This window comes from Malus sylvestris, chromosome 14 (genome assembly GCF_916048215.2).
Source record: "Malus sylvestris chromosome 14, drMalSylv7.2, whole genome shotgun sequence".
NCBI lineage: Eukaryota > Viridiplantae > Streptophyta > Magnoliopsida > Rosales > Rosaceae > Malus > Malus sylvestris.
In genome coordinates, this window is record NC_062273.1 from 15,431,609 (window position 1) to 15,456,409 (window position 24,801).

A 24,801-nucleotide genomic window follows, 5' to 3' on the forward strand; every position below is an offset into this window, starting at 1 on the left:
AAATACTCGGCCCAATTGATCGTCTATTGTTGGTAATTATGCAGAGAGAGACATTTTCACAACATTCAAAACAATTAATCATAGTTGATTAACTTACACAACCTCCATGAACAGCAATGACACAAGGGCAGGACTTTTTCCGTAATCCCTCAGTTTTTTCGGTTTAATTTTCCATTCCGAAGCAGAACATAATGTACAGCAGACAATTCATTTGGCCAGCATTATACACCTAGGGGGCGTTTGTTGCGCCAGACTATCTCGGACTGGACTAACTTCAAAGACTAAGCTGGACTGGCTTAAACTAGACTAAGCTGGACTAACTTAGTGAAGCGTTTGGTGCAGTGTTGGACTAAGAAGCTGGATAATAACAAATTCTAATATTATATTATTTAATATATAAATTATTAATATTTTATTATGATCTAGGTGACCGGAGATAACGGGGAGTCTATCCGGAGTGGTTGTTGAGCATGACGAGGACGAGAGAAGATAGTCTTAGCTAGTCCCATGGTTATTGGGGGGTCTCGCTAAGACCTCTTAGTGAAGGGTTTTGTCCATGCTAGTCCCCTTTAGTCTCATTAATGTTAGTCCCAGCATGGAACAAACACAATATTGGACTAACATCTAGTCCAGTCTAGTTCAGTCCCACTTAGTGAGGGCAAACAAACGCCCCCCTAAGGATCGGCATGGCCTGCGACTGCATCGTCACCGGAGTCATACTCACCTTCACTCAGCTCCTCATCACTTGATTGATCTTCTCGAGCACCCCCTACGTCTTCCGGCTTTGCATATTTCTCGCAATACTCTGTAAAATACAAAGAATAATCAGCATTATATCTACAAACACTGATCCTAAAGCAAAATGACATGGTGAAGTAGGGTACGAGGCCGTTGGGACAATCCAAGTAAAGATGTTGAACACGGAGATATCATGACTTATATTTGGTGAAGCGAGCTCGTCACCAAATATGTCATAATATTTGAAACCTTGATACATACAGAGTAGGTGTGAAGCTATTTCCTATTTGAAAACTCTAAGACCCATGTTCTTAATCCTTGTATCAGATCAGATACTGATTCTAAAGATTTTAATTTTCTGCAACTCCAATAATTTCAACTGAACCTAAAGACCAACAAAGCATGAAAATTTAAGCTCTTATATGCTAATTCCGAGACATCGGGTCACTTCAGCTCCAGGCATCCTTGTGTTACAAGTCAACCAGTTTAAGTGACGGATGTATAGATTTGTGTATTAGACATCAGAGAACAAATTTCTCCTAAGAATACCTTTAAAAGACTGCTGAAAACAGCCAACTTTGATCCTCAGTGAGATCAATATTTCAGAACCGGAAGAATTGAATTACATTTTCCCCAAAATCTTCACAATTGCAGGCATTTTCCTAGTAGATGAGCACCTGATTGTACCCTTGATCCTACGAAAAAAATTTCTCTAATCCATTTAACTGTAACCTTAGAATAGACAGTAATATCTGATCTCCCGAGTAGAAGATATCTTCCACGCTATAATCATATATATTAAAAAGCTTCAAATATATGTGACGTATAGAAGTTTCAAAAGCATACACTGAAATTCTAAATACAGCTAAAGTTTACTATTTGCACATGATTTAATTTTCTAAAGAATTCAAATCTTCAAACAGAACACTAATATTGTCATTTGATACCTGGAGTCCCCTGAAAGATAGATTAAAGAGCCCCCCAAGTCTTAAAATTAAAACACTGGAACTCAAGTAGATTTGGACGTCTCAAATATTTCCCACCTAATTTGACTACCAACAACAACCAAGCTTTATCCCGCTAAGTGGGGTTGGCTGAATGAATCCTAGAATGCCATTACGCTCATGCCAAGTCTTCCGTTAGCTCCAATTACTCTATATATTTTCTTATAGTCTCTTTCAAAATCTTCCTAGGTCTTCCTCTACCCCTTTTGACTACCATACGGTGAAATTTCATAACAATTCAAACGAGTTTAAATGTTCCACTAAACCTACACCAAAAACTATATGTTTAAACATCACAGATTCAGGACCTTCAAACACTTTCTTAAATGTGACAGTTAGGATTTAGCTTTTTGTATATGTGAACAATGAAAACAAGGAACCAAACGGAAAGTTCAAGCATGTCAGGCAGCCCATATAAGTGACAACCAATATATATTCAATTTACGAAAGCTGCATTACCACCTTTTACTCTTTGATCATAAGCAGTGCGATCGCGCATCATCAAAGCAGCAGCCTCTCCATTCAATGGATCTGATGGGTTGGGATATAAAAGAAGTTGGGGCAGAAACACTTCAAACACATTAACCAGGTCTGACACATAGTTAAGAAAGACAAGATGTAAATTTCTCATTTCGTCAAGGTAGCAGCACTAGTTATAAAAGGATAACTACAAAGTATAAATGAAAGTAAAATGTTTTAGTCTCCGGATAAACATATCAATTTTACAGGTACAAGAAAACATGTATAGGCCTACCAAACATGGGGCTCCAAGTTTGGTTGATAACATCTAAACAAACAGATCCCGACCTGGAACTCAAAAAAGCACCATTAGCCAGACGTAAGTACAAGATTTACAGTGTGTTCAAGTTTTACAAACAATGCCACATTATTTAAAAGAACATAAGACACGATTAAATGCCAAAGTAGTGAATTTTTGGCGTCGTTCAACTCACATTTCATCAACATTTGGGTGGTAGATTTTGTTGACAAAGCCAATTGACGGAGATTTGTAAGGATAAGCATCCAGTAGCTCCACCCTTATTCTCCAGACACCTCCCTGATACAGACCTGCCACGTTCCGTTCAAAAAAGGGCAAAAAAGAAAAGAAAAAATCCCACCTTTCATTCAATATCCATATTACCCAGAAGCAAAAGTACCCATAGACTTCCTCCTGTTGAAGAAACAGCAGTAAAGCGAAATCCATGTCGAAATTCTAAAATCACATACTAGTTACATGGATGCAATTCTAAACCACTCTAATCTATAGCCAAATCAGTTAATTTAGAAAAGTTTAAGTAAATTCCGACTACTAATAATTCCAAAACCCAAAAAAACTTGCACATGATGAACACAAAAGAACACATCTTTACCTAAAATGGATAAAACCCACCAAAGATATCATAAAAAATAGCTGAAATATAAATAAGAACACACAAAGATTAAAAAAAACTGAAAAAATAAAAATAAAAATCATGTTCTGGGTTCGGATGATTTACTCTCTTTGGGGCCATTGAAATCCACATAGAACTCTTGCATGCCGTCATTGATCATCTCCACCTTGTAATCACTCATCATCCTGGTTCATACCACCCAAAACACAACAGAACAAACTTGAAATTAAACGATCAAAATTAGAAATAAGTAAAAAAATATTAATATTTATATAAATTTGAGAACTTGTACAGTTTCATCAAATCCATCTCACGGCGTTTGCTTGGGGAAGACATTTTTTGTGGCTCAGTTGGGGTTTTTGGGGTGGAGATAGAGGCTGAGGGAAATTCTGAGAGAGCTTTCTGCAACAACAAAAATAAATTCGGACAAACAATCAGAGAAATACGATTGGAATATATATGTACGTGTTCAGAAAAGTCGCCTGCTTTGCAGTCATGGTCCAGTAAATTTCTTGAGTTGCTGCTAGATTTCCTAAGGCCCACAGTAATTTCCTCTTCTGCCAAAGTGGTCGAATAGTAAGTAATTTCCTTTTTCCCTTTGCTTCAATAGTTAAAATTTCAAGATTATTTGCATTTTTCTTAGATTTTATTTATTTATTTAACAAACGATATTATCTACGTTAAGATGGTAAGGGTGGGTTTAGCCTCATAATATGTTAACAATAATGTGATTTAAACTCGCATTTGGTAAGGATCAAACCTAAGACCTCTTACTTACAAGTGAAGAGAAATACCACTAGACCGTAATACTAAATGACAATTTTTATTTCCTTTTAGTTTTTAGGAGATGTTCTAGGGATAACCGTGCGGCCCTGCAAATATAGGCAATTCGTGGACGGTTCTTTAGTCATTTGTGCGCATATGAGCGTTTATTAATAGTATGCGTTTAACTTTGTTAAGTCATTTATTTGTATAAATTGTGTGCATATCACCTGTTACGAGATTTTTTTTTTATTCTTTTTCAATAATAAGAGTCTTAATAGTTACTATAAATTTGCAGATGCAAAAATTTGGAGGTCTGGAGTGTTGAAAACTTTAGTTCTTTTTAAAAATAATTTATAGTAAAATCTCGAATTTTTCAAATTTTGTTTGCAGGGCTGATTTTGAATTAATTTATATGTATAACCACATCAAAAACTTTTTTTTACGAAAAAATTGTCATTGACCACTAAAAAAACATTAGGGGTGTGTGCAAATACCACACAAACTAAAATCTTGTTTTGTTGCCTATATTAATCTTTGTTAAAAATTTCATCAAAACACTATTTTTGTTCTTTAAACATTACATTTATTGTTGTACATACATCACTTATTGCCTAACTTTAAATTTAGACCACTGAGGAAAAAGGTAGAAATTTTTTTTATAGGTATGCATGTGTACAAAATGACAGTGGTACTCATCCAAGTTTAGGCCTTTAAATCTTGATGCCTAAAAAGTTAACTAGACATGTACTAAGCCACCCATTTGGGTGCACACTAGTACATACTAGATACCCTTTCTGTAATTGTCTGTACATTTTCAATTTCAAACCAACCAAGTTGAGACCGTTTTTCTTAACGCATTTTCTTTCGAGAAAATTTTGTGTGTAAAAAACACTCTCATATACAACAACAACAACAACAAAGCCTTTTCCCACTAAGTGGGGTCGGCTATATGAATCCTAGAACGCCATTGCGCTCGGTTTTGTGTCATGTCCTCCGTCAGATCCAAGTACTCTAAGTCTTTTTCTAGGGTCTCTTCCAAAGTTTTCCTAGGTCTTCCTCTACCCCTTCGGCCCTGAACCTCTGTCCCGTAGTCACATCTTCGAACCGGAGCGTCAGTAGGCCTTCTTTGCACATGTCCAAACCACTGTAACCGAGTTTCTCTCATCTTTCCTTCAATTTCGGCTACTCCTACTTTACCTCGGATATCCTCATTCCTAATCTTATCCTCTCTCGTGTGCCCACACATCCAACGAAGCATCCTCATCTCCACTACACCTACGTGTTGATGCTTCACCGTCCAACATTCTGTGCCATACAGCATCGCCGGCCTTATTGCCGTCCTATAAAATTTTCCCTTGAGCTTCAGTGGCCTACGACGATCACACAATACGCCGGATGCACTCTTCCACTTCATCCATCCAGCTTGTATTCTATGGGTGAGATCTCCATCAAATTCTCCGTTCTTTTGCAAGATAGATCCTAGATAGTGAAAACGGCCGCTCTTTGGTATTTCTTGATCTCCGATCCTCACCCCTAACTCATTTTGGCCTCCGTTTGCACTGAACTTGCACTCCATATATTCTGTCTTTGATCGGCTTGGGCGAAGACCTTTAGATTCCAACACTTCTCTCCAAAGGTTAAGCTTCGCGTTTACCCCTTCCTTCGTTTCATCTATCAACACTATATCGTTTGCGAAAAGCATACACCAAAGAATATCATCTTAAATATTAAGTTTGTGATCTTCGCTAGATTGCTCCGGTCATTAGTGTGGATAAGTATGTAAATGGATAGAGACAGGAAGCAAACACAAGATGTACGTGGTTCACCCAAATTGGCTACGTCCACAGAGTAAAGGAGTTCTCATTAATTGTGAAGGGTTTACATAGTACATAGGTTCAAGCTCTCCTTTAGTGAGTACAAGTGAATGATTTAGTACAAATGACATTAGGAAATATTGTGGGAGAATGATCTCGTAATCACGAAACTTTTAAGTACCGAAGTGTGGTATCGTCTTCACTTGCCTTATATGTCTCATAGGTAGATGTGGCATTTTCTTTAGAAGTACTTTTCCTCCCTCCAGGGGTGGTATCTTTAACTGGTGGAGATGCACAAGGTAATGTATCAATTTCACTTGACGCTTACTTGTAGTTTCAGGCTTGATCAAGCGCGATACAAACCATGTAGTAGGAGTCCCACAAGTCGCCGAGTTAGGGGATCTGCTGAAAGAGGTGACAGACAAGGTAAGCAATCAGAGCTCCAAGCAATCAGTCCCAGATCAGAAGTTTGATTTTGAGTTCCGGCTGATTGTTATCATTCTCCTTATCTTGCAGGCAGCATGAAGGATAAAGAGAAGAAAAGGAGAAAATGTGATATGAGATACTTTTGCTTTTGAAGAAGTAACTTTCCACAGGCTTATTCTTGAACTGGGCTGGAGGGTTTTCTGGTTTTCGCCAGAGTATAAGGCCGACTGAAGAATTTGAGGGTCAAAACAAGTCCATCAAATCTAGAGTACGTTCGACCCTGCTGATATGGGATACTTTTGATGTTGACAAAATAGTGGATGTATCGGCACGTGTTCTGTTGCGCTTGTCTCAACATGCTTCCTTGTATCCTTCTCACTTGCCCTATTTGTTCCTCAGGCAGATGTGGTATCTTCTCGGGGAGCATAAGATGTTGAAGATGAGTACTCAAGAGCAATGCCAGGTAAGTAATCAGGTAAGAGGTTCCAGGCAGTCAGTTCCGAACTGGAAGCTTGATTCCAAGTGCTGACTGTTTGCTCTCTTTCTCCTTATCTTGCAGGTAAGAACAAGGCCAAAGGAAAAACAGGGAAAAAGCATGATATGAGATACTCTTGCTTTTAACCCTGATGATATGAGATATTCTTGCTCTGGTGTAGCTTGTTTGCAGAGGTATTCTCGGGGGGAAAGAAAGCTGAGTATTTCGAGAGGCTTCGTTGGGAGTGCCCTCTCAGATATGAGGAAGGGTTGAGCATTTTACAAGTCTGCCTGTCCGTTGAGGATGTAGGTCGACATATATAGGAGTCTCCCTAACAACAAGGAGTAATGATATTCCTTTACCCTGCTTGGTCATAGCACGGTAGTGGGAGCTGCCAGCTTCACGTGTTTTAACTATGTCAGAGCACTTTGAAAAAGTGGTCCGTGGTATCTGGAAAGCTGATGTTACGTGTGAAGATTACAGACAAGCTTTATCCAAGGAGATCTGGCTCTCAAAGTTGAGAAAGCGGTGTGAGGATTACAGACAAGCTTTATCTAAGGGGCTCTCGAAGTTGAGAAAACGGTGCCTCTTCGGTTTTCGAACAAATAATCCTGTCGGGGATCTGTCTCTCAAGATTCGGAGAACGGTGCCTCTTCGATTTTTGAGAAAGCAATCCTGCTAGGAGTCTGGCTCTCGAGATTCGGAGAGCGGTGTCTCGTCGCTTTTTGAGAAAGTAATCATGTTGGGAGTCTGGCTTTCGAGATTCGGAGGACGGTGCCTCTTCGATCTTGAAGCAAGCAATCTTGTTGGGAGTGTATTCTCGAATGTGAGTAAAGGTTAGGCCTGTTTGCTAGTCTACCTTGCCACGGAGCACAGAGGTTGACACACAGGGACTTTCCAATTATCCAGCAGTGGTCCTGTTCCTTTACCCTTGTGGGTAATAATATGGTAGCTAGACCTTCAAAATTTATGTGTCTAAACTTTTTTAGTGCTGTTTCTTTGCTATTCTTTTACCCTTCTTGGTCATAGCGATGTAATGGGAGCTGCAAGCTTTACGTGTCTAAACTTTGTCAGAGATTTTTGACAAAGTTATCTGTGGTACCCGTGAGCTAATGTTGCGTGTGGAAAGTGGATGATTGAACAGTAACATTCACGTGCTCTCTACTTCACCAGAAATCTTCGACAGAATGCCCGTAATTTCTGCAAAGTTGAGTGTGCATGTGACAGGTGCTTACAAGGTTGAAAAAACAGGTGCCTCTTCGATTTCTGAGATCGGCCCTCGTGGTCTCTGAGCAGCCCAGCTTTTGAGAAAGCAAGCGCTTCTTCGATTTCTGCGATCGACCTTCGTGGTCTTTGAGTAACCTAGCCTTTGGAAAAGCAAACGCCTATTCGATTCCTGAGATCGGCCCTCGTGGTCTCTGAGCAGCTTAGCTTTTGAGAAAGCAAACCCTTTTCGATTTCTGAGCAGGCGCCTCTTCGATTTCTGAAGCTCCATCGAGTGCAGATTTTTATAGAGGCTGGTATTAAGTTCCAAAGCACACTTGAATCTCCACCAGTAGAAGCTCCATTCTTACATTTCTAAGATCTTGATTTGTCCGACCTTTTCTCTCTTCAACACCTTTGAAAATGTCTGGCCCCTCTGACCGTCGTTTTGACTTGAACCTTGTTGAAGAGGCAGCCACGCCTTCTCCAGACAACATATGGCGCCCATCCTTCTTATCCCCTACTGGTCCTCTTACCGTTGGGGATTCCGTGATGAAGAATGATATGACCACTGCGGTGGTGGCCAGGAACCTCTCACTCCTAAAGATAACAGACTACTTTCCAAAAGGTCTGATGAGTTGGCTGTTAAGGATTCTCTGGCTCTCAGTGTTCAGTGTGCAGGTTCTGTGTCTAATATGGCTCAACGCCTATTTGCTCGAACCCGCCAAGTTGAATCATTGGCGGCTGAAGTGATGAGTCTCAAATAGGAGATTAGAGGGCTCAAGCATGAGAATAAACAGTTGCACCGGCTCGCACATGACTATGCTACAAACATGAAGATGAAGCTTGACCAGATGAAGGAATCTGATGGTCAGATTTTACATGATCATCAGAGGTTTGTGGGTTTGTTCCAAAGGCATTTATTGCCTTCGTCTTCTAGAACTGTACCGCGTAATGAAGCTCCAAATGATCAACTTCCGATGCCCCCTCCTTCTAGGGTGCTGTCCAGTACTGAGGCTCCGAATGATCCCCCTCCGGTGCCTTCTCTTTCTGGGGCTCTACCGACTGCTGAGACTTCTCCTAAGCAACCTTTGTGAAGGCTCCCTCTTGTTTGTTTATTTTGACTTATGTATATGTACATATTTGTAACTTATTGGAGATATCAATAAATAAGCTTTGTTTCATTTCAACGTATTGTGTTAAATACACCAAAGTCTTCTTCACTAAGTTCTTTGAATTTTTCTTTTGTTGAAGCTTGTATGTTGAAGCTTTGTGAGTGGAGCATGTAGGTTGAGGTATTGTTCCCTTAATTTCCCGAGTGGGGAAAACTTCTCGATTGAAGACTTGAAAAATCCAAGTCACTGAGTGGGGTCGGCTATATGAATCTTAGAACGCCATTGTGCTCGATTCTGTGTCATGTCCTCCGTTAAATCCAAGTACTCTAAGTCTTTTCTTAGAGTCTCTTCCAAAGTTTTCCTAGGTCTTCCTCTACCCCTTCGGCCCTGAACCTCTGTCCCGTAGTCGCATCTTCTAACCGGAGCGTCAGTAGGCCTTCTTTGCACATGTCCAAACCACCGTAACCGATTTTCTCTCAGCTTTCCTTCAATTTTGGCTACTCCTACTTTACCTCGGATATCCTCATTCCTAATCTTATCCTTTCTCGTGTGCCCACACATCCAACGAAGCATCCTCATCTCCGCTACACCCATTTTGTGTAGATGTTGATGCTTCACCGCCCAACATTCTGTGCCATACAGCATTGCCGGCCTTATTGTCGTCCTATAAAATTTTCCCTTAAGCTTCAGTGGCATACGACGATCACACAACACGCCGGATGCACTCTTCCACTTCATCCATCCAGCTTGTATTCTATGGTTGAGATCTCCATCTAATTCTCCGTTCTTTTGCAAGATAGATCCTAGGTAGCGAAAACGGTCGCTCTTTGGTATTTCCTGATCTCCGATCCTCACCCCTAACTCATTTTGGCCTCCATTTGAACTGAACTTACACTCCATATATTTTATCTTTGATCGGCTTAGGCGAAGACCTTTAGATTCCAACACTTCTCTCCAAAGGTTAAGCTTCGCATTTACCCCTTCCTGAGTTTCATCTACCAACACTATATCATCTGCGAAAAGCATACACCAAGGAATATCATCTTGAATATGTCCTGTTAACTCATCCATTACCAACGCAAAAAGGTAAGGACTTAAGGATGAGCCTTGATGTAATCCTACAGTTATGGGGAAGCTTTCGGTTTGTCCTTCATGAGTTCTTATGGCAGTTTTTGCTCCTTCATACATATCCTTTATAGCTTGAATATATACTACTCGTACTCATTTCTTCTCTAAAATCCTCCAAAGAATGTCTTTTGGGACCCTATCATACGCTTTTTCCAAATCTATAAAGATCATGTGTAAATCATTTTTCCCATATCTATATCTTTCCATCAATCTTCGTAAGAGATAGATTGCCTCCATGGTTGAGCGCCTTGGCATGAACCCGAATTGGTTGTCCGAAACCCGTGTCTCTTGCCTCAATCTATGCTCAATGACTCTCTCCCAGAGCTTCATTGTATGACTCATTAGCTTAATACCCCTATAGTTCATGCAATTTTGTACGTCGCCCTTATTCTTGTAAATAGGCACCAATGTGCTCTTTCGCCACTCGTTTGGCATCTTCTTCGTTTTCAAAATCCTATTGAAAAGGTCAGTGAGCCATGTTATACCTGTCTCTCCCAAAGCTTTCCACACTTCAATCGGTATATCGTCTGGGCCTACTGCTTTTCTATGCTTCATCTTCTTCAAAGCTACAACCACTTCTTCCTTCCTGATTCGACGATAAAAGGAGTAGTTTCTACACTTTTCTGAGTTACTCAACTCCCCTAAAGAAGTACTCCTTTCATGTCCTTCATTGAAAAGATTATGAAAATAACATTTCCATCTGTCTTTGACCGCGTTCTCTGTAGCAAGAACTTTTCCATCCTCATCCTTAATGCACCTCATTTGGTTTAGGTCCCTTGTCTTCTTTTCCCTTGCTCTAGCTAGTTTATAGATATCCAACTCTCCTTCTTTGGTATCTAGTCGCTTATACATATCGTCATAAGCCGCTAACTTAGCTTCTCTCACAGCTTTCTTCGCCTCTTGCTTCGCTCTTCTATACCTTTCACCATTTTCATCAGTCCTATCCTTGTATAAGGCTTTACAACATTCCTTCTTAGCCTTCACCTTTGTTTGTACCTCCTCATTCCACCACCAAGATTCCTTTTGGTGTGGAGCAAAGTGAAGGAAAAATTTTGTCCTAGCTAAGAACAAGTAAGAACATTTGAATACATGTGCAAACTATTAACACATTAAAGTAGGCATGCATTCAAAATCAATTCATAAAACCCATGACTTTCAAAGCCTAGTATATGGTGAACCAAAAGACTCTTTAACAACATTAAAGAGAAGTAAAGATTTAGAGTTTCTTTACCCTTGAAGCTCATCCTTGTTTTCACAAGGGATTCACCCAAGTGGAGGGCCTTCAAGTCACCTCCAAGCTACTTGAATCTTGCTTGTAATTTTCCCCTTTTAGTGCTCATTTTCTCCTTGAGGATGTGAGGAAAGGATCTCCAAAACACCAAAGGTTTGGTGTCTCTAAGTCTCCACACCAAGGGTGAGGTGTGAAGATGAAATGGATGACTTAGAGAAGAAAAGATTGCTAGCTAAATCCCCTCTAAGTGGCCGGCCTCTTTAGAGAAAATGAGAGAAAGTGTTTCACCTCATTTCACCAAGAAAAAACCCTAATGAGAAATAAAGCTATAAAGTTGATTTTATACTTCATTTCAAGTGAGTGGCAAACTTGTAATTAATCCAAGTTTGCAACCCTCACCCTTATGGCCGGCCTTACCTTTGTTATTGGGCTAATTGCCCATTTTGTTTTAGTTGTCATACAACTTAAACATAATGGGCCTTGTGGACTAAAACGCTTTTGAGCCCCGAAGCCCAAAACCAACTTAAAAGCCCAATACGAACATTTCGTAAAATTAATTAACTAATTAATTAATCTTGACCATTCTCAATTAAACCATTTAATTGCTTATCCATCTCATTTATATTTCTTCACTTTCACCCTTACTCGGTGTACGATCCATTATGTTCCAATTAGCGAGGCAGTGGGCGATTGTTACTCTTAACGATCGATTGTGAATTGAAACAACATTTCAATTCTCCCTTTGATTAGTGTTTGCTAATCTTCAAGGCTTCCACAAATCATGAGTGACACCTAGCAGCATATCATGGTTACCCAAGCTAAGTAGAAGTGGTTAGAGAACCTATCCAGTTACAACTACAATGCAATACGGTCATTCTCTAATACAATACTCTTAATCACATTGTTTGAGTGATAGTTTGTTTCATGTCTACTATCCAATGTGATACTTCTCCATATGATTATGTTAAATATGATTTGGAACAAACTTCCTAAGTCATATTCATATGCTTTGGCCAAAGACTCTCGAATCATATCTTAGAATATTCTCCTTCCACCATGGAAGGTTAGAGATCCCTTGTTGTGCATTCATATGCCTACATGACTAGATAGCTTGATCCCAACAATGCCGTGGAAACTCCAATGGAATGCCATTTAACATGATCAAAGATCAAGGACCTAACCATTAGACATCTATGATGCCTCAGGTCAAAGGACTACTTTGCATATTGCAACTATCGAGTTCTTACATGACATGTATGTTTGAATTCTCTTTTGATCGTTGTTCAGTGTACTCGATTACTCTTTCGAGCACCTATGTGTTTGTCTTAGTGTCCAACACTAAATGACTTGAGACTTGTCATACTCGCATTTGAGTCGACATAACACATACTAACCTTAGCGGATTGTCAATGCCCAATTGGCAATCCTATGCCTAGGAACGTTTTAGGAATGAACATAAGAGAAAGGTCTCGTTAATCTAAGTTACTTAAATCACTTATCTCTTAGATCAAATACATTCCTTGGATTCCCTTATTGCTTAAACACAAGATACAATAAATAGTGATTAACAATAAGCTTTGCCCTTCATTAAACATATAAAAGTTTAATACAATAAGTATTCCAAAAGCTATTACATCAAATGAGTGGCTTTGTGGGCATACTTCCAACACAAAGCCTTTGGACTCTCCTAATACCTCTTTTGCTACTTTTCGGATACAACTAGCCATGGAATCCCACCTTTGGCTAGCTTCCCCCTCTCTATCCCACACACACTGGGTGATTACTTGCTCTTTGAAAATGACTTGTTTTTCTCCTTTTAGATTCCACCATCTAGTCTTTGGGCACTTCCAAGTCTTGTTCTTTTTTCTCACTCTTTTGATATGTACATCCATCACCAACAAGCGATGTTGATTAGCCAAGCTCTCCCCCGGTATAACTTTGCAATCCTTACAAGTTATACGATCCCCTTTCCTCATTAGAAGAAAATCTATTTGTGTTTTTGACGACCCACTCTTGTAGGTGATCACATGTTCTTCTCTCTTCTTAAAGAAGGTGTTGGCTAAGAAGAAATCATATGCCATTGCAAAATCCAAGATAGCTTCCCCATCCTCGTTTCTCTCCCCAAAACCATGGCCACCATGAAAACCTCCATAGTTGCCTGTCTCCCTGCCCACGTGTCCATTTAAATCTCCTCCTATAAATAACTTCTCCGTCTGAGCAATTCCTTGTACCAAGTCTCCAAGGTCTTCCCAAAATTTCTCCTTCGAACTCGTATCCAACCCTACTTGAGGTGTGTACGCACTAATCACATTGATGAGTTCTTGTCCTATTACAATCTTGATTGCCATGATTCTATCTCCTACCCTCTTGACATCTACAACATCTTGTGTCAAGGTCTTGTCCACAATGATGCCAACACCGTTTCTCGTTCTATTTGTGCCCGAATACCAAAGCTTAAACCCTGAGTTTTCTAGATCCTTTGCCTTAAGACCAACCCACTTAGTTTCTTGTAGGCACATAATATTTATCATTCTCCTCACCATAACTTCCACTACTTCCATAGATTTTCCCATTAAGGTTCCTATATTCCACGTTCCTAAACGCATTCTACTCTCTTGAACTCTACCCTTCTGTCCTAGCTTCTTCACCATCCCCCGTCTAATAGGATCAAAGTACTTCTTTTGTGTGTCCTGTGTAAAGTTGATAGGAGCATATGCTCCCAAACAACTTTGAGTGGAGTCGTTCGAAAAGAAGTTTCTATGGCCCCCTTGCTCATTTAACACTGCATCCGGGTGCCGATGGAGATACAGCGACCCTTGCTCACTTATCACTGTGCTCGGGCCACATAGCGCGCCACTTACGGGTGACGTCCTAGTTTTAGTGCGATTTCGTTCTAGATTCATTGTCATAAGGATTCGATGTAACTGTGGAGTGCCGGCTGTTGACTACCTGACGCCCTCCCCCTCCTCTTTTATCCGGGCTTGGGACCGGCAATGTAAGATAAACTTACACAGACAGAGTTTAAAAAACACTCTCATATGATGTTACTATTTTAGGCTTATTATATCAGTACTCCACAAATTGTTGAATAAACTCCACATACTTACTACATCCCATATTTACTTTTTCAATTAAAAATTATTTTAATACACCACACTTCCTTCCCCATAATACCCTCACACCCCACATTCTTAATATACACCTTACATTTTCTACATACACCCCACATTTTTTATATACCCCACATTTCTCAAATCTTACAACACTCATTTTTAATTTTACCGAATGATTTCAAACTATCTGAACGTTAGTTTGCCGAATGATTTGAAAAAATGTTTAGGTTCATTTGAACGTTTTTTAATAACAATAATAATGATTTCAAAGCTTTCGAAACACCGATTTCGTGTTTCATTCGTCAAAAATATTTTTTCTCAATCAACATGTCACATTTCTCAAATCTTACAACACTCATTTTTAATTTTACCGAATGATTTCAAACTATCTGAACGTTAGTTTGCCGAATGATTTGAAAAAAATTTTAGGTTCATTTGAACGTTTTTTAATAACAATAATAATGATTTCAAAGCTTTCGAAACACCGATTTCGTGTTTCATTCGTCAAAAATATTTTTTCTCAATCAACATGTTTGTAGTTTCATTGCGTAGGGTTTTATTCAACAATGGATGGTGGGAGGGATTTTTGATAGTTGAAGTAGATAAATAATACGTTAAAAATGATTTGGGGTGTATTTATAAATTTTTGGGTTCTTTAGATATAGACCCTTGTAACTCTTATTTCCTATATAAAAACCCACCCAATTATAAACATTCAAATAAAACCCAAATTTAAAAGTGATTGCCCATGTAGGAAAGTAATTGACCTATTAATACAAAATATTTACAACTTGTACCACAACATTCAAAATAAATCAATAAATATTATTACTCACCTTAATTACAATGAACAAATAATTTATTGCATATTATTACCCCTAACACACACACACATATATATATACACACATATATATGTTCAAATGTATATAGTACTACCACAAGCTCAATATATATATATATATGTATGTATGTATAAATGTATATATGTATATATATATGTATGTACGTATGTATGCACATTACTACATATATGATCAAACATATTATACTAATTAATCTACACCTATATATAAATTTATGATGAGCAAGTAACATATATTTTGTAGGTATATTATTTTGTATGTATCATCATATATATTGGGCACATTTTGTTATTATATGTACAAAATAATAGGTAAAATAGTATTGAATAAAATAATAATATTTTTTATGTAGGTACATTATTTTACATACATTGGGTTTGCTTCATTATGTAGGTAAATTATTTTGCATGTATTTTACATACAGTGGGGAAATTATTTTGCTTTTTTTAAGCAATCTAACATTTTAAAATTCGAATAGTAGGTGCACTGAATCAAATTACATTTTTTTTGTAGGTACATTATTTTGCATGCATTGGGTTTGCTTTATTATGTAGGTAAATTATTTTGCATGTATTTTACATACAGTGGGGAAATTATTTTGCTTTTTTTAAGCAATCTAACATTTTAAAATTCGAAGAGTAGGTGCACTAAATCAAATAACATTTTTTGTAGGTAAATTATTTTGCATGAATTTTTACGTATACCAGGCATTTTTTTATTTTTTTATTTATGTTATATATATGTGTGTGAAATAATTTACCTACATTTATATGTAAAATATAATTTGTTCACTTAACTAAGCATGTATTATTACATATATTAGGCATGTTTTGTTGTTATTATATATTAGGCAATAAATTTATTATTTATTATTTTCGTAAAATCATTCATTCTCCCTTACAATCTATATGGAACTAATTGTGTACATCAAACATTCAAATGGGGGTGTTTTGGGCATTGAAATTTTTTAAATGTGTAAAGTCAAATATAATTAATGAATTTGCTGATGTGGAATCTAGTTAATGGGTTTTATTTGAGTAAAAAACTTATGACGGGTTTTATGTGGAAAAAATTAAATTTCAGGGGCTAAAGTCATATTTTCAGTAAATTTTTTATTATTTTTTAAACTTAATAAGGTCAAAATTGTCATTGCATAGTAGAGTAAATAAGTCATTAATATTAATTTTTAATATGGGGTGCATTCAACATTTTGTGGGGTGCTAATATAAAAAGCCCTATTTTATATGTAATAATAAAAATAAAAGTCAAGATTAATATGTCAATAGAAAACAAACTTGTTTTAAAATTTGAGTAAAATAATAATACAGTTTGTCAAAAGATAGGGTAAATAAAATGCAAGAATTGGAAGTGAGATGTCTTAGGTTCGAATCTTATGGATGATAAATTCGATACCAAATTAAACTGTTTTTTGTGTGGCTTAGTTGAACTATCTCTTTTCTTAATGTAAAAATATCGATGTACTAAGAAAAAACAATGCAAGAAAGGGTAAAAACGACTTAAAATATCGAAAAAGCAATATTGTAATTTGCAATTAAAGTTTTTTAAACTTGTTTAATCATCTTGCCTCTTGTCGTTTGCAGCTGATTTTGCACCCACACGTCAGCACTAGACACGTTGACGATTTGTAATCGACATTATGATCTTACTTTTTATATAAAATTTGATAATAACCTAAAAGACTCCAAATGTAACTCCATAACTTTCTGTTGATCCTAAAAACTACCAAGCCTACGTGGCGCGCAGGCCGAGTAATCTATGAGCTAACTACGTCATTCGGTTGAATGCGGGGCGTGCCAACTCGTTGGCCGAGCTCGGCCGAGGAGTAAAATATGCTGATGTTGTGTTGAGTGCGCGACCGACTTCTGTGTCTTGCGATTGCGACCAAGAAAGGAACACGTCTCGGCCTCTTGAGTTCTCGAACCTGAAGACGAGGCTAATATTCTTACGAAGTTCACAAATCGTCGTCGTCGGATTCGGTCACTGTGATGGTATTCATCAGAGTAAACTCACGTCGAATCGACATCAAAGTGTAAGGGCACAAATACTCAAAGCGGATATATGTCTTAACAATAAACGTGGTTCGGCCGTCGGAATGCCGAACTCTAAATCCCACTTGAGAGTATCCAATCATAAAATAACTCGGCGTGCAATGTGCCGAGCCTAATAAAATACCTCACTTCGCCGAGAAGACTAATGAGATGATCTCGACCAATAAGGATTCGAAAATCCTTTTCGACCGAGACTTGGATAGATAACCAGTCACCCTCGACGCAGTGCTATCTATGCCGACTGAAGATGCTGCGAGACCGATTGGTTCTACGGTGATAGTGCTGTTATGCCAACTGAAGATATCACCGGTTGCCTTCACAGTGCTGTTTATCCAAACTTAAGGTGTGTCGGCGAAAAGAGAAAAGAAAAAATCTCAAGGTTGTTGAGAGAATTTGCACATGGCAGTTGTGTGTTGAATTGGAGGGGGGTTTGAATGATGCACAACCTCATTTATTTATAGCATTAGGTCATTTCTGGATCGAGTTAAAACCCTACTCGGATTAGGACTTCTTATTCTGATCAAACACTATCTCGACCAGTCCTATCTTGCCGAGACTCCTTATTGTGCCAGGATTCAATTACTTGTCTGGCAGTAATACTTGGCCGACCTAGGCTAAGAAGCCCATAGACTAGACTATCCACAATAACCTTTCGTACCTTCCGGGCCGAGAATAAAACTCGGCCCAAACCATTATTTTGGGCCCAAACACTTTCATAAAAAATAAAAAAAATGTAACGCCATAAAATGTTAATAGAATCATGATCCATTGAGCTTTCCAGTGATACACCGGTTTTTGGTCGTATGGTTCTTGATTAATGATACAATGACCAATATTTAGCGTTCAAATATTTTAGTATATAGATTATATCGAAATACCATGAATATTTTTGTGGAATACAATAGAATTTTAATAGTTGGACATTAATTTTAGTGTAAATTAGGTTTCAGTCCCTAGTTACCAAAGCTTTATGATTGAAATTTTGTTTGTTTTCAGTTTTTGATCCAAGTCTCTAAACGTTATATACATAATTATTTTACTATTAATATATTTCCATCTTAGTTATTTATTTTTTAACTTAAAAAATTATAATTTCAAATCCAAATAAATAACTAATGGACCCTAACTAATTTTTTTTCAAATTTCTTTGTAGAGAAATAATTGATATCCAAAGTAGGGTATTCATCTTTCTCTCTCTCTCTCTCTCTTGCCCTCTTTCAATGTTCTTCATGTACTACTCATTTAGTATATAACCAATTGTATATGGAGAAGGATTATCTTCCTTCTTTTTTTTCCTCCCATTCCCTCTTCTTCTATTTGAACGGTCACGGTTAAATTACGTCAACATTTTATATTAATACACAAACCACATAGATTCATAGTACAATGGAATGGGTACAATTTTTTTTACTTATAGCATTATACCCATAAGCCTTTTGATCGACCATTCATAATCTACTCATATTAATTTATCGATACTAATATGGGTACATTCGTGAAATTCCATTCTTGAATTTTACTATTTCAATTTTGTATTTTGTATTTTCAGGAATTAAATTTATTTTCGTTCATTTTCAGGAATTTTACAATTTCAAGTTTGAATTTTTGTATAACTTTCGGGGTAAATCTTAGAATTTTTGCAGAGAGCTCAATTCCACAAATGCATAGGTGAAAACCGTTCGCAAAACGGATATAACGAATAAGAAATAAGCATGTAAAGTTAGAGGCAAAATAGTCATTAGGACCTCTATAAATAGAATGCCCCAAATTTTTTGGAAGGCCTTACCATTTCTGGAAGTTGGACCTGCGGGCCAATCCAGAGGGACTCAGATCTCTGTAACCGCGACCCGATCCCTGGACGCGTCTTTCCGACGCCTTTCCAAGGTGCTCTGACGACGAAAGTCGTCGTCGCCACCACCACCGTTCGGTTCTCTTGCCATGACGAACAGAGCACACTATAAAAAGCTAATAATAACAATTATAGTGTGCTCTTCGCTAATCACCTTAAACCACCAGCCCTTCTTGTGCTAATCTTCATTTTCACTAATCACCTCAAACCATGTAAAGTGCTATCCTATATTTTAGTTGAAAAAGTTAACACCTCATGAAATGCTACTAGTTTACAATAATGAAGTTGTTATTGACGCTTCAAAGTAGTCATTTTGCACTCGTTCCTAATTTAGAAAATAAGGGTATGAGTTAAATATGATAATTTCTTGTACGATTCATTAACCTGACACAAAAGGACATGAAAGCTAACAAGTTTCTGATCAACACGTTAATTAATCAAGTCGTTATCGGATCACCCCTAAGAATCCGTTAACAGGTACCAGCGGATAACCCGTTTCAATCCATTAAGAAAAATGTTAGTTTGGTAATTTTAAACCAGCTTTAAATGTCAAAATGGTCCATGTGTTTTAGTAATAGGGTCAATTTAGTCCATGTGTTTTCAATTTAGTCAATTTGGTCTTTGTGTTTATCTTCGTTAGCCAATTAAGGACATTTCCATCTAATTTTTGTAAAAGAATTTATAAATTATTATAAACTTATTTATAAAATTATTTTTGATTTAAAATATTTAAAAATGAAATAAAATTAAAAATTGTAAGAAAAATTATTCTCCTCCCAACTCTCCGACCTCCTCCCTAACATTACCGCATTTCTTTTCTATGCCACAACCTTAATAGTTTTATCTATTATATGTGTTATTTCTCATTGATTTTTAGTTTTCGAGAAAGGATAATTATATCTCATATAATTTTTCTTGTGAATTTTTTAAAAAGGATTGAATGAAGTGTCCTTAATTGACTAACATAGACAAACACGATGACTAAATTAGCCAAATCGAAAACACGGGGACTAAATTGGCCATATGTCCATAACACAGAGACCATTTTAGCATTTAAGCCTTTAAACTATTAAAAAAAGTTTACTACAATAACCGTAGAATTTAATCTCACATAAGTTAGATTAAATCCTTAGGGTTGAATTTTTTAATACCTTCTCACTCTATATATCATATCTCTCCCGTGCCAGTCAAGAGACTCCTAGTACCACTAGTGATGAATCACAACCACCACCATCGACCCGCCCATAACCTAAATGCAAGGTTGCGAATCAAGATACAAATTCCTAGCTAATATTCATATTTGACCACCAATCCTTCCAAATTAAGTTAATTTTTTTTTTAAATTTGATTGTAGTATCTTTCGATTCAAGAGAAATTGTAAAATTAGGTATTTCATAATCAGAATTTGTAATTTAGAATTTAGGGTTGTCAATTAACACAACATGTGCTATACGACTTTGGTATTTTAAAATTAGGTTGTAGATACTTGAAAGACAAATGTGTTTTTATGTTTTGAAGTAATATTTATGCGATAGTGTGCTCTATAGATACTAATTTAGTATGACATTTTTCATTTGTTTATTTATTGAAATAAAATATATTAACGGTCGGGTCATACTACCGTTAATTTTAACACGTCGAGTTTGGGTTGAGTCATATTACTAGTTCATTTTAACAGGCTTGACACAACACAATCGGTTAAGATATCAGGTACGTCACGAAAACCACACGATCACCAGGTCTAGTACGAGTGCATAATGACCGTTTGAAAGAACTAGTAAAAATTCCTTGGAATGTAATCACATTCCTCTCAGGTACCTACAAGGTACCTACATGAACAGGCAGTTGGAGGTGTATGCGTTCGCATGTGTTTAGCATAGCATAAAAAATCATACAAGTGCTTTTTTCAGAAGCAGCTTGGGGAAGTACCTTGTAAATGTATAAGCATCAATGTTGTCTAAGCTCAAATATCGCAGAAAAATATAGAAAACTTCAGCTACTGTGTGCTTAAATACTAACAGACTCGGTGTGCTTTTTTAAGGGAGCAGCCAAGGTGACCCAAAAACAGGAGCAACTATATGTATATAAGTATAGTATTAATAAAAGACAGACCGATGAACATGTATAACGCGAATCTATATGTCAATCAAAACCGATCGCCAAACTGAAGAGTTATATACAAGAAATCTGAAAACCAACAAGAACCTTCCATCTTCCCTTACACTAATCGAATCCACCGCCCGCAACGAACAAGTAATTTGATGCCATTTATATGACAAGGGAGTAAACAAAAATCAGCAGCTCACATATGGACAGGCTCAACACACGAGTAAAAAAAGAAACTACACACGGAAAAAAGAGAGAAGAATACGTTCATCTTTCTTGTTTGGAAACTAACTTCCCGTTGTGGACAACGAATCTGACTACCATTCCCATCTTCAATATCTATTTAACCCACGTCATTCTATCATTCATAATACGTTGCTCTAAGATCTAATGTGTATGCACTGCAAATAGAAAATCGAGTTCAATACTAATTTCACGCCAGTGTCATCTCTACCCCCCTCTTCCCTTTTGATTATCATTGAGTTTGAAGGAAACAAATGCATAAGGGCACTGCATTTGAATGAGCATAGCCCCAGAAACAAAACCAAAGACCAACCATATCTGTAACTGGCACCGAACAGTAACACAGAAATTGAGGAAAGAAGAACCTTCGTGCATTGTAACCTCTGCTTCTCAAACCATAATTCAATAAGGAAATAACTGGACTTCAATTGCTGGTTGCTACTAGATTGGAGGCTCAAATATCATTTCCTGCATCGTAAGTGAAGAAAAGGCCTCTCAATATTGTAGGTGACAATGGATATCTCTTCTCATTAAATCACAACAATAGGAAAATATTAAACAAGGCAAACCTGATCACACACAGGACATGTGTCACTTCGTTCCATCCATTCAAGAATGCAAGCAAGGTGAAAATGATGATCGCATTTTGTAGTAATTTTTGGATTTTGTGGATCATACTCTGCAGAGAAGAAAGGAAATGATCTAGTAACTGAATGTGTCACATATTTAGAGGCAAGCAGAAAACAAAGAGTGCAGTTTGAATAGACAACTTCCAGCAACAACGTTGTTGAACACTAGAAATTAAATGAAGGAACTTCCTCTTTAAAAGAAAGATAACAGTTTAACTATACAATTCTAGAATGGTTGAGCTAAGGACTTTACCTTCCAAACAAGTGGGACAAACATCCTCTTCCTCTATTGCTAAAGTAATAGATTCCACTGATTTGGCAAGTTCAATTTCTGACTTATTCACTGGATCAAGTTCCAAATCCGTTTGGGCTTTGCAGTCCACATCCTTCAGGTCTGCACACTTGGGTGAAGCTTCTTGGGTATTTCCACCAACTGCTTCTTGAACAGAATCAGAATTTGTTGTTATCTGCAATGCTGCTTCACTCTTGCTGCCACAAATCTCTTGCACCGGTGGTGGAGTATGAGGATGCTCTAAAGCCGCATCATATGGAATAGGGGCAGGAGGTGGTCTATAAGTGTCAGGTATTGATGTATCCAAATTTGTATCAACTAGGAGCCCAGTAGAGAGTGCAGAGGCACCTCCTTGGTGAGACGATAAGGGAATGTGCTCATCCGAGGTCCTTGGACACTGCATTACAATTCAAGTTCAAGAGATATATAGAACAAGAAACGAGATAAATCACAAAATCGACTTCACTTCCAACACACTCTGACTTAAAGATTGAATTCATTGTCAAGTTGATTATCAAAGGCTAAATCCACTTAAACATTTACAAGAAACAAACAACCCCACGAAATGTTTTTAACAAAAGAGACGTAGCTCAACACTAAAGAACAGTATTTAGGGTGAGTGAGGGAAAGCATTTTGCTTACATAATAGTATGTTGGTGCAGCATTCAGCTCCGTTCCTTTGGATGAACAGCAGCAGCAGCCTCCCATCGTCTTCTTTTACTTACTATCTTCGCTGCGGACCTAGAACTCGAGGCACTTGGTGCCACATATCCCCTTCAACATAAAAAACACGAAAAAGGCTGTTAGACAACGGTAACAAGGTAATACGTTGAACAATTTCCACAACACCAACAAAATATAAATTACGATTTCAAACGCCATGTCCAATTACTACATTTCGAGTATTGACACCCCCAGATTAAACCAGCGGTTCAAACACAATAAACCCAACACGTTCCTAGTGATATTAGTACAAAACCCCCCACCATGTTAATTACTGCAAAACCCGATAAATCCATCATATTTAGCAGCAAAACCCAATTCATGGAGCTCAAAAAATAATTAAAAATTAGTGAAGAGCCAAACTTCTCCAATACCACCACCAAATTTTATACACTTTTGAACAATTATCACGAGTAAAACATCATCAAATCATCATGGAAGCAACTAAAGCAATCAAATTATACTTATAGAAACAAATATACAATCTGCTGTAAAAGCTCGAAACCAATGAATTAAAAGCGGAAACAAAAAATCGAACAGGGTTTTACAGAATAATTCTTCAAAAACCGAATAAAAAAACAAAGAGGATGGGAGAAGAAGTAAATAATATCAACCCGAATTTAGCAACGGTTTGAGAATTATTTGAGTACCTTTTTGTTGATTGAAGACGCTTCGATCGGAATCGGAGTTGGAATTGGGAATTTTAGAGAGAGGGAAGGAGGTGAGGGGGGAGAGAGAGGGTGGACTAGGTGGAGTGCGTTTTGGAGGTGTGATGGCTGTTGCTTCTTCTTTTTGTTTTTGGGTGTGTTTTTGTATGTGTGAACTTTTCAGAAAGGAAAAATAAATAAAAAAAATACTAAATTATTAGTTAGGCTGAAAACTATGAATCCAGGCTCTCGCTAGATCCTCTTTATGAGGATCTTAAAAATTCATGAATTATGTCCGTTTATTTACATTGTGCAGTCATAAATTATTTTAAATATTTTTATTTAAAATTAAACACAAACAGTACTTAACAAAAACTGACCGCATGATGTACGATGAACATACATGATTCACGGATCGTCAAGATCCTCACCAAAAGGATCTGGAGAGTACACTGTTGGGAAAACTATGAACTATAATAAATAAATAAAATATGTTTTTTGTTTGTGGCCTATTTCACATAGAGGATGCGGCAACAATAGTAAAGAGAGCAGAGAAATTGTAGAATGCTTAGAATCGCGTGATTCTTCTTATATCAGTGCCTTAAAATGTAGTAAACAAGATAAGATAATTAACTTGTCTTCCAAGTAAGTACAATCCCTAGGTAATCTAAAACCTAATCTAACTAGGATTTACACATTCACATATTATTTACACTCCATCTTGAGTGTGTAAATACTTAAGTAGATGTAACACCAGATTCAGCAGAGTTGATGAAGTCGTCTCATCGGCATTGATTAAGGAACATGCTAGTCTCAAACAAGGGAACTTGCATATGGACACAAGTCTCACAAGCCCCACTATGGTAAAACCCAATATGCGACAAAAACTCATGTCAAAGGAAAAAAAAAGGGTGAGTTAATAAAGTCAATCAAATGTCTACAGGCAATGGCAGAGCCACTTGAGGACCAGGAGA

The 24,801-nt window shown here is 37.4% G+C and overlaps 2 protein-coding genes across 5 annotated transcripts; both read right to left on the reverse strand.

Annotated features, from left to right (window-relative positions):
• Positions 1 to 53: 53 nt before the first annotated feature.
• On the reverse strand, positions 54 to 3,591 carry LOC126600729 (ubiquitin-conjugating enzyme E2-23 kDa-like). Of its 4 annotated transcripts, none has more exons than XM_050267369.1 (7): positions 3,426 to 3,591; positions 3,239 to 3,318; positions 2,696 to 2,810; positions 2,497 to 2,549; positions 2,205 to 2,333; positions 674 to 805; positions 54 to 228 (listed from the first exon to the last, which is right to left on the reverse strand). In XM_050267369.1, the coding sequence occupies exons 1-6, from the start codon at positions 3,467 to 3,469 to the stop codon at positions 675 to 677; spliced, it is 552 nt and encodes a 183-aa protein (XP_050123326.1). In that variant the 5' UTR covers positions 3,470 to 3,591; the 3' UTR covers positions 54 to 228; position 674. The 4 variants fall into 4 exon arrangements, with proteins under 4 accessions (XP_050123326.1, XP_050123325.1, XP_050123324.1 ...); XM_050267368.1 differs by having other exon boundaries at positions 2,202 to 2,333; XM_050267367.1 differs by having other exon boundaries at positions 2,696 to 2,913.
• A 17,711-nt stretch (positions 3,592 to 21,302) lies between these two features.
• Positions 21,303 to 23,994, reverse strand: LOC126600720 (probable E3 ubiquitin-protein ligase RHB1A). The gene is made up of 5 exons (XM_050267353.1): positions 23,831 to 23,994; positions 23,100 to 23,231; positions 22,419 to 22,854; positions 22,106 to 22,215; positions 21,303 to 22,004 (listed from the first exon to the last, which is right to left on the reverse strand). The coding sequence occupies exons 2-5, from the start codon at positions 23,163 to 23,165 to the stop codon at positions 21,978 to 21,980; spliced, it is 639 nt and encodes a 212-aa protein (XP_050123310.1). The 5' UTR covers positions 23,166 to 23,231; positions 23,831 to 23,994; the 3' UTR covers positions 21,303 to 21,977.
• Positions 23,995 to 24,801: the final 807 nt, after the last annotated feature.

Excerpts from the sequence above, each read along its gene's own strand:
- LOC126600729 (XM_050267366.1), bottom strand. The coding sequence starts at position 3,286 with ATGACGGCATGCAAGAGTTCTATGTGGATTTCAATGGCCCCAAAGAGA. Across the intron at positions 2,550-2,695 it reads CACCCAAATGTTGATGAAAT|GTCGGGATCTGTTTGTTTAG; the intron begins GTGAGTTGAACG and ends TTTGAGTTCCAG. Across the intron at positions 2,334-2,496 it reads AACTTGGAGCCCCATGTTTG|ACCTGGTTAATGTGTTTGAA; the intron begins GTAGGCCTATAC and ends ACTATGTGTCAG.
- LOC126600720 (XM_050267353.1), bottom strand. The coding sequence starts at position 23,165 with ATGGGAGGCTGCTGCTGCTGTTCATCCAAAGGAACGGAGCTGAATGCT. Across the intron at positions 22,855-23,099 it reads CTGCACCAACATACTATTAT|TGTCCAAGGACCTCGGATGA; the intron begins GTAAGCAAAATG and ends ATTGTAATGCAG. Across the intron at positions 22,216-22,418 it reads TTGTCCCACTTGTTTGGAAG|AGTATGATCCACAAAATCCA; the intron begins GTAAAGTCCTTA and ends TCTTCTCTGCAG.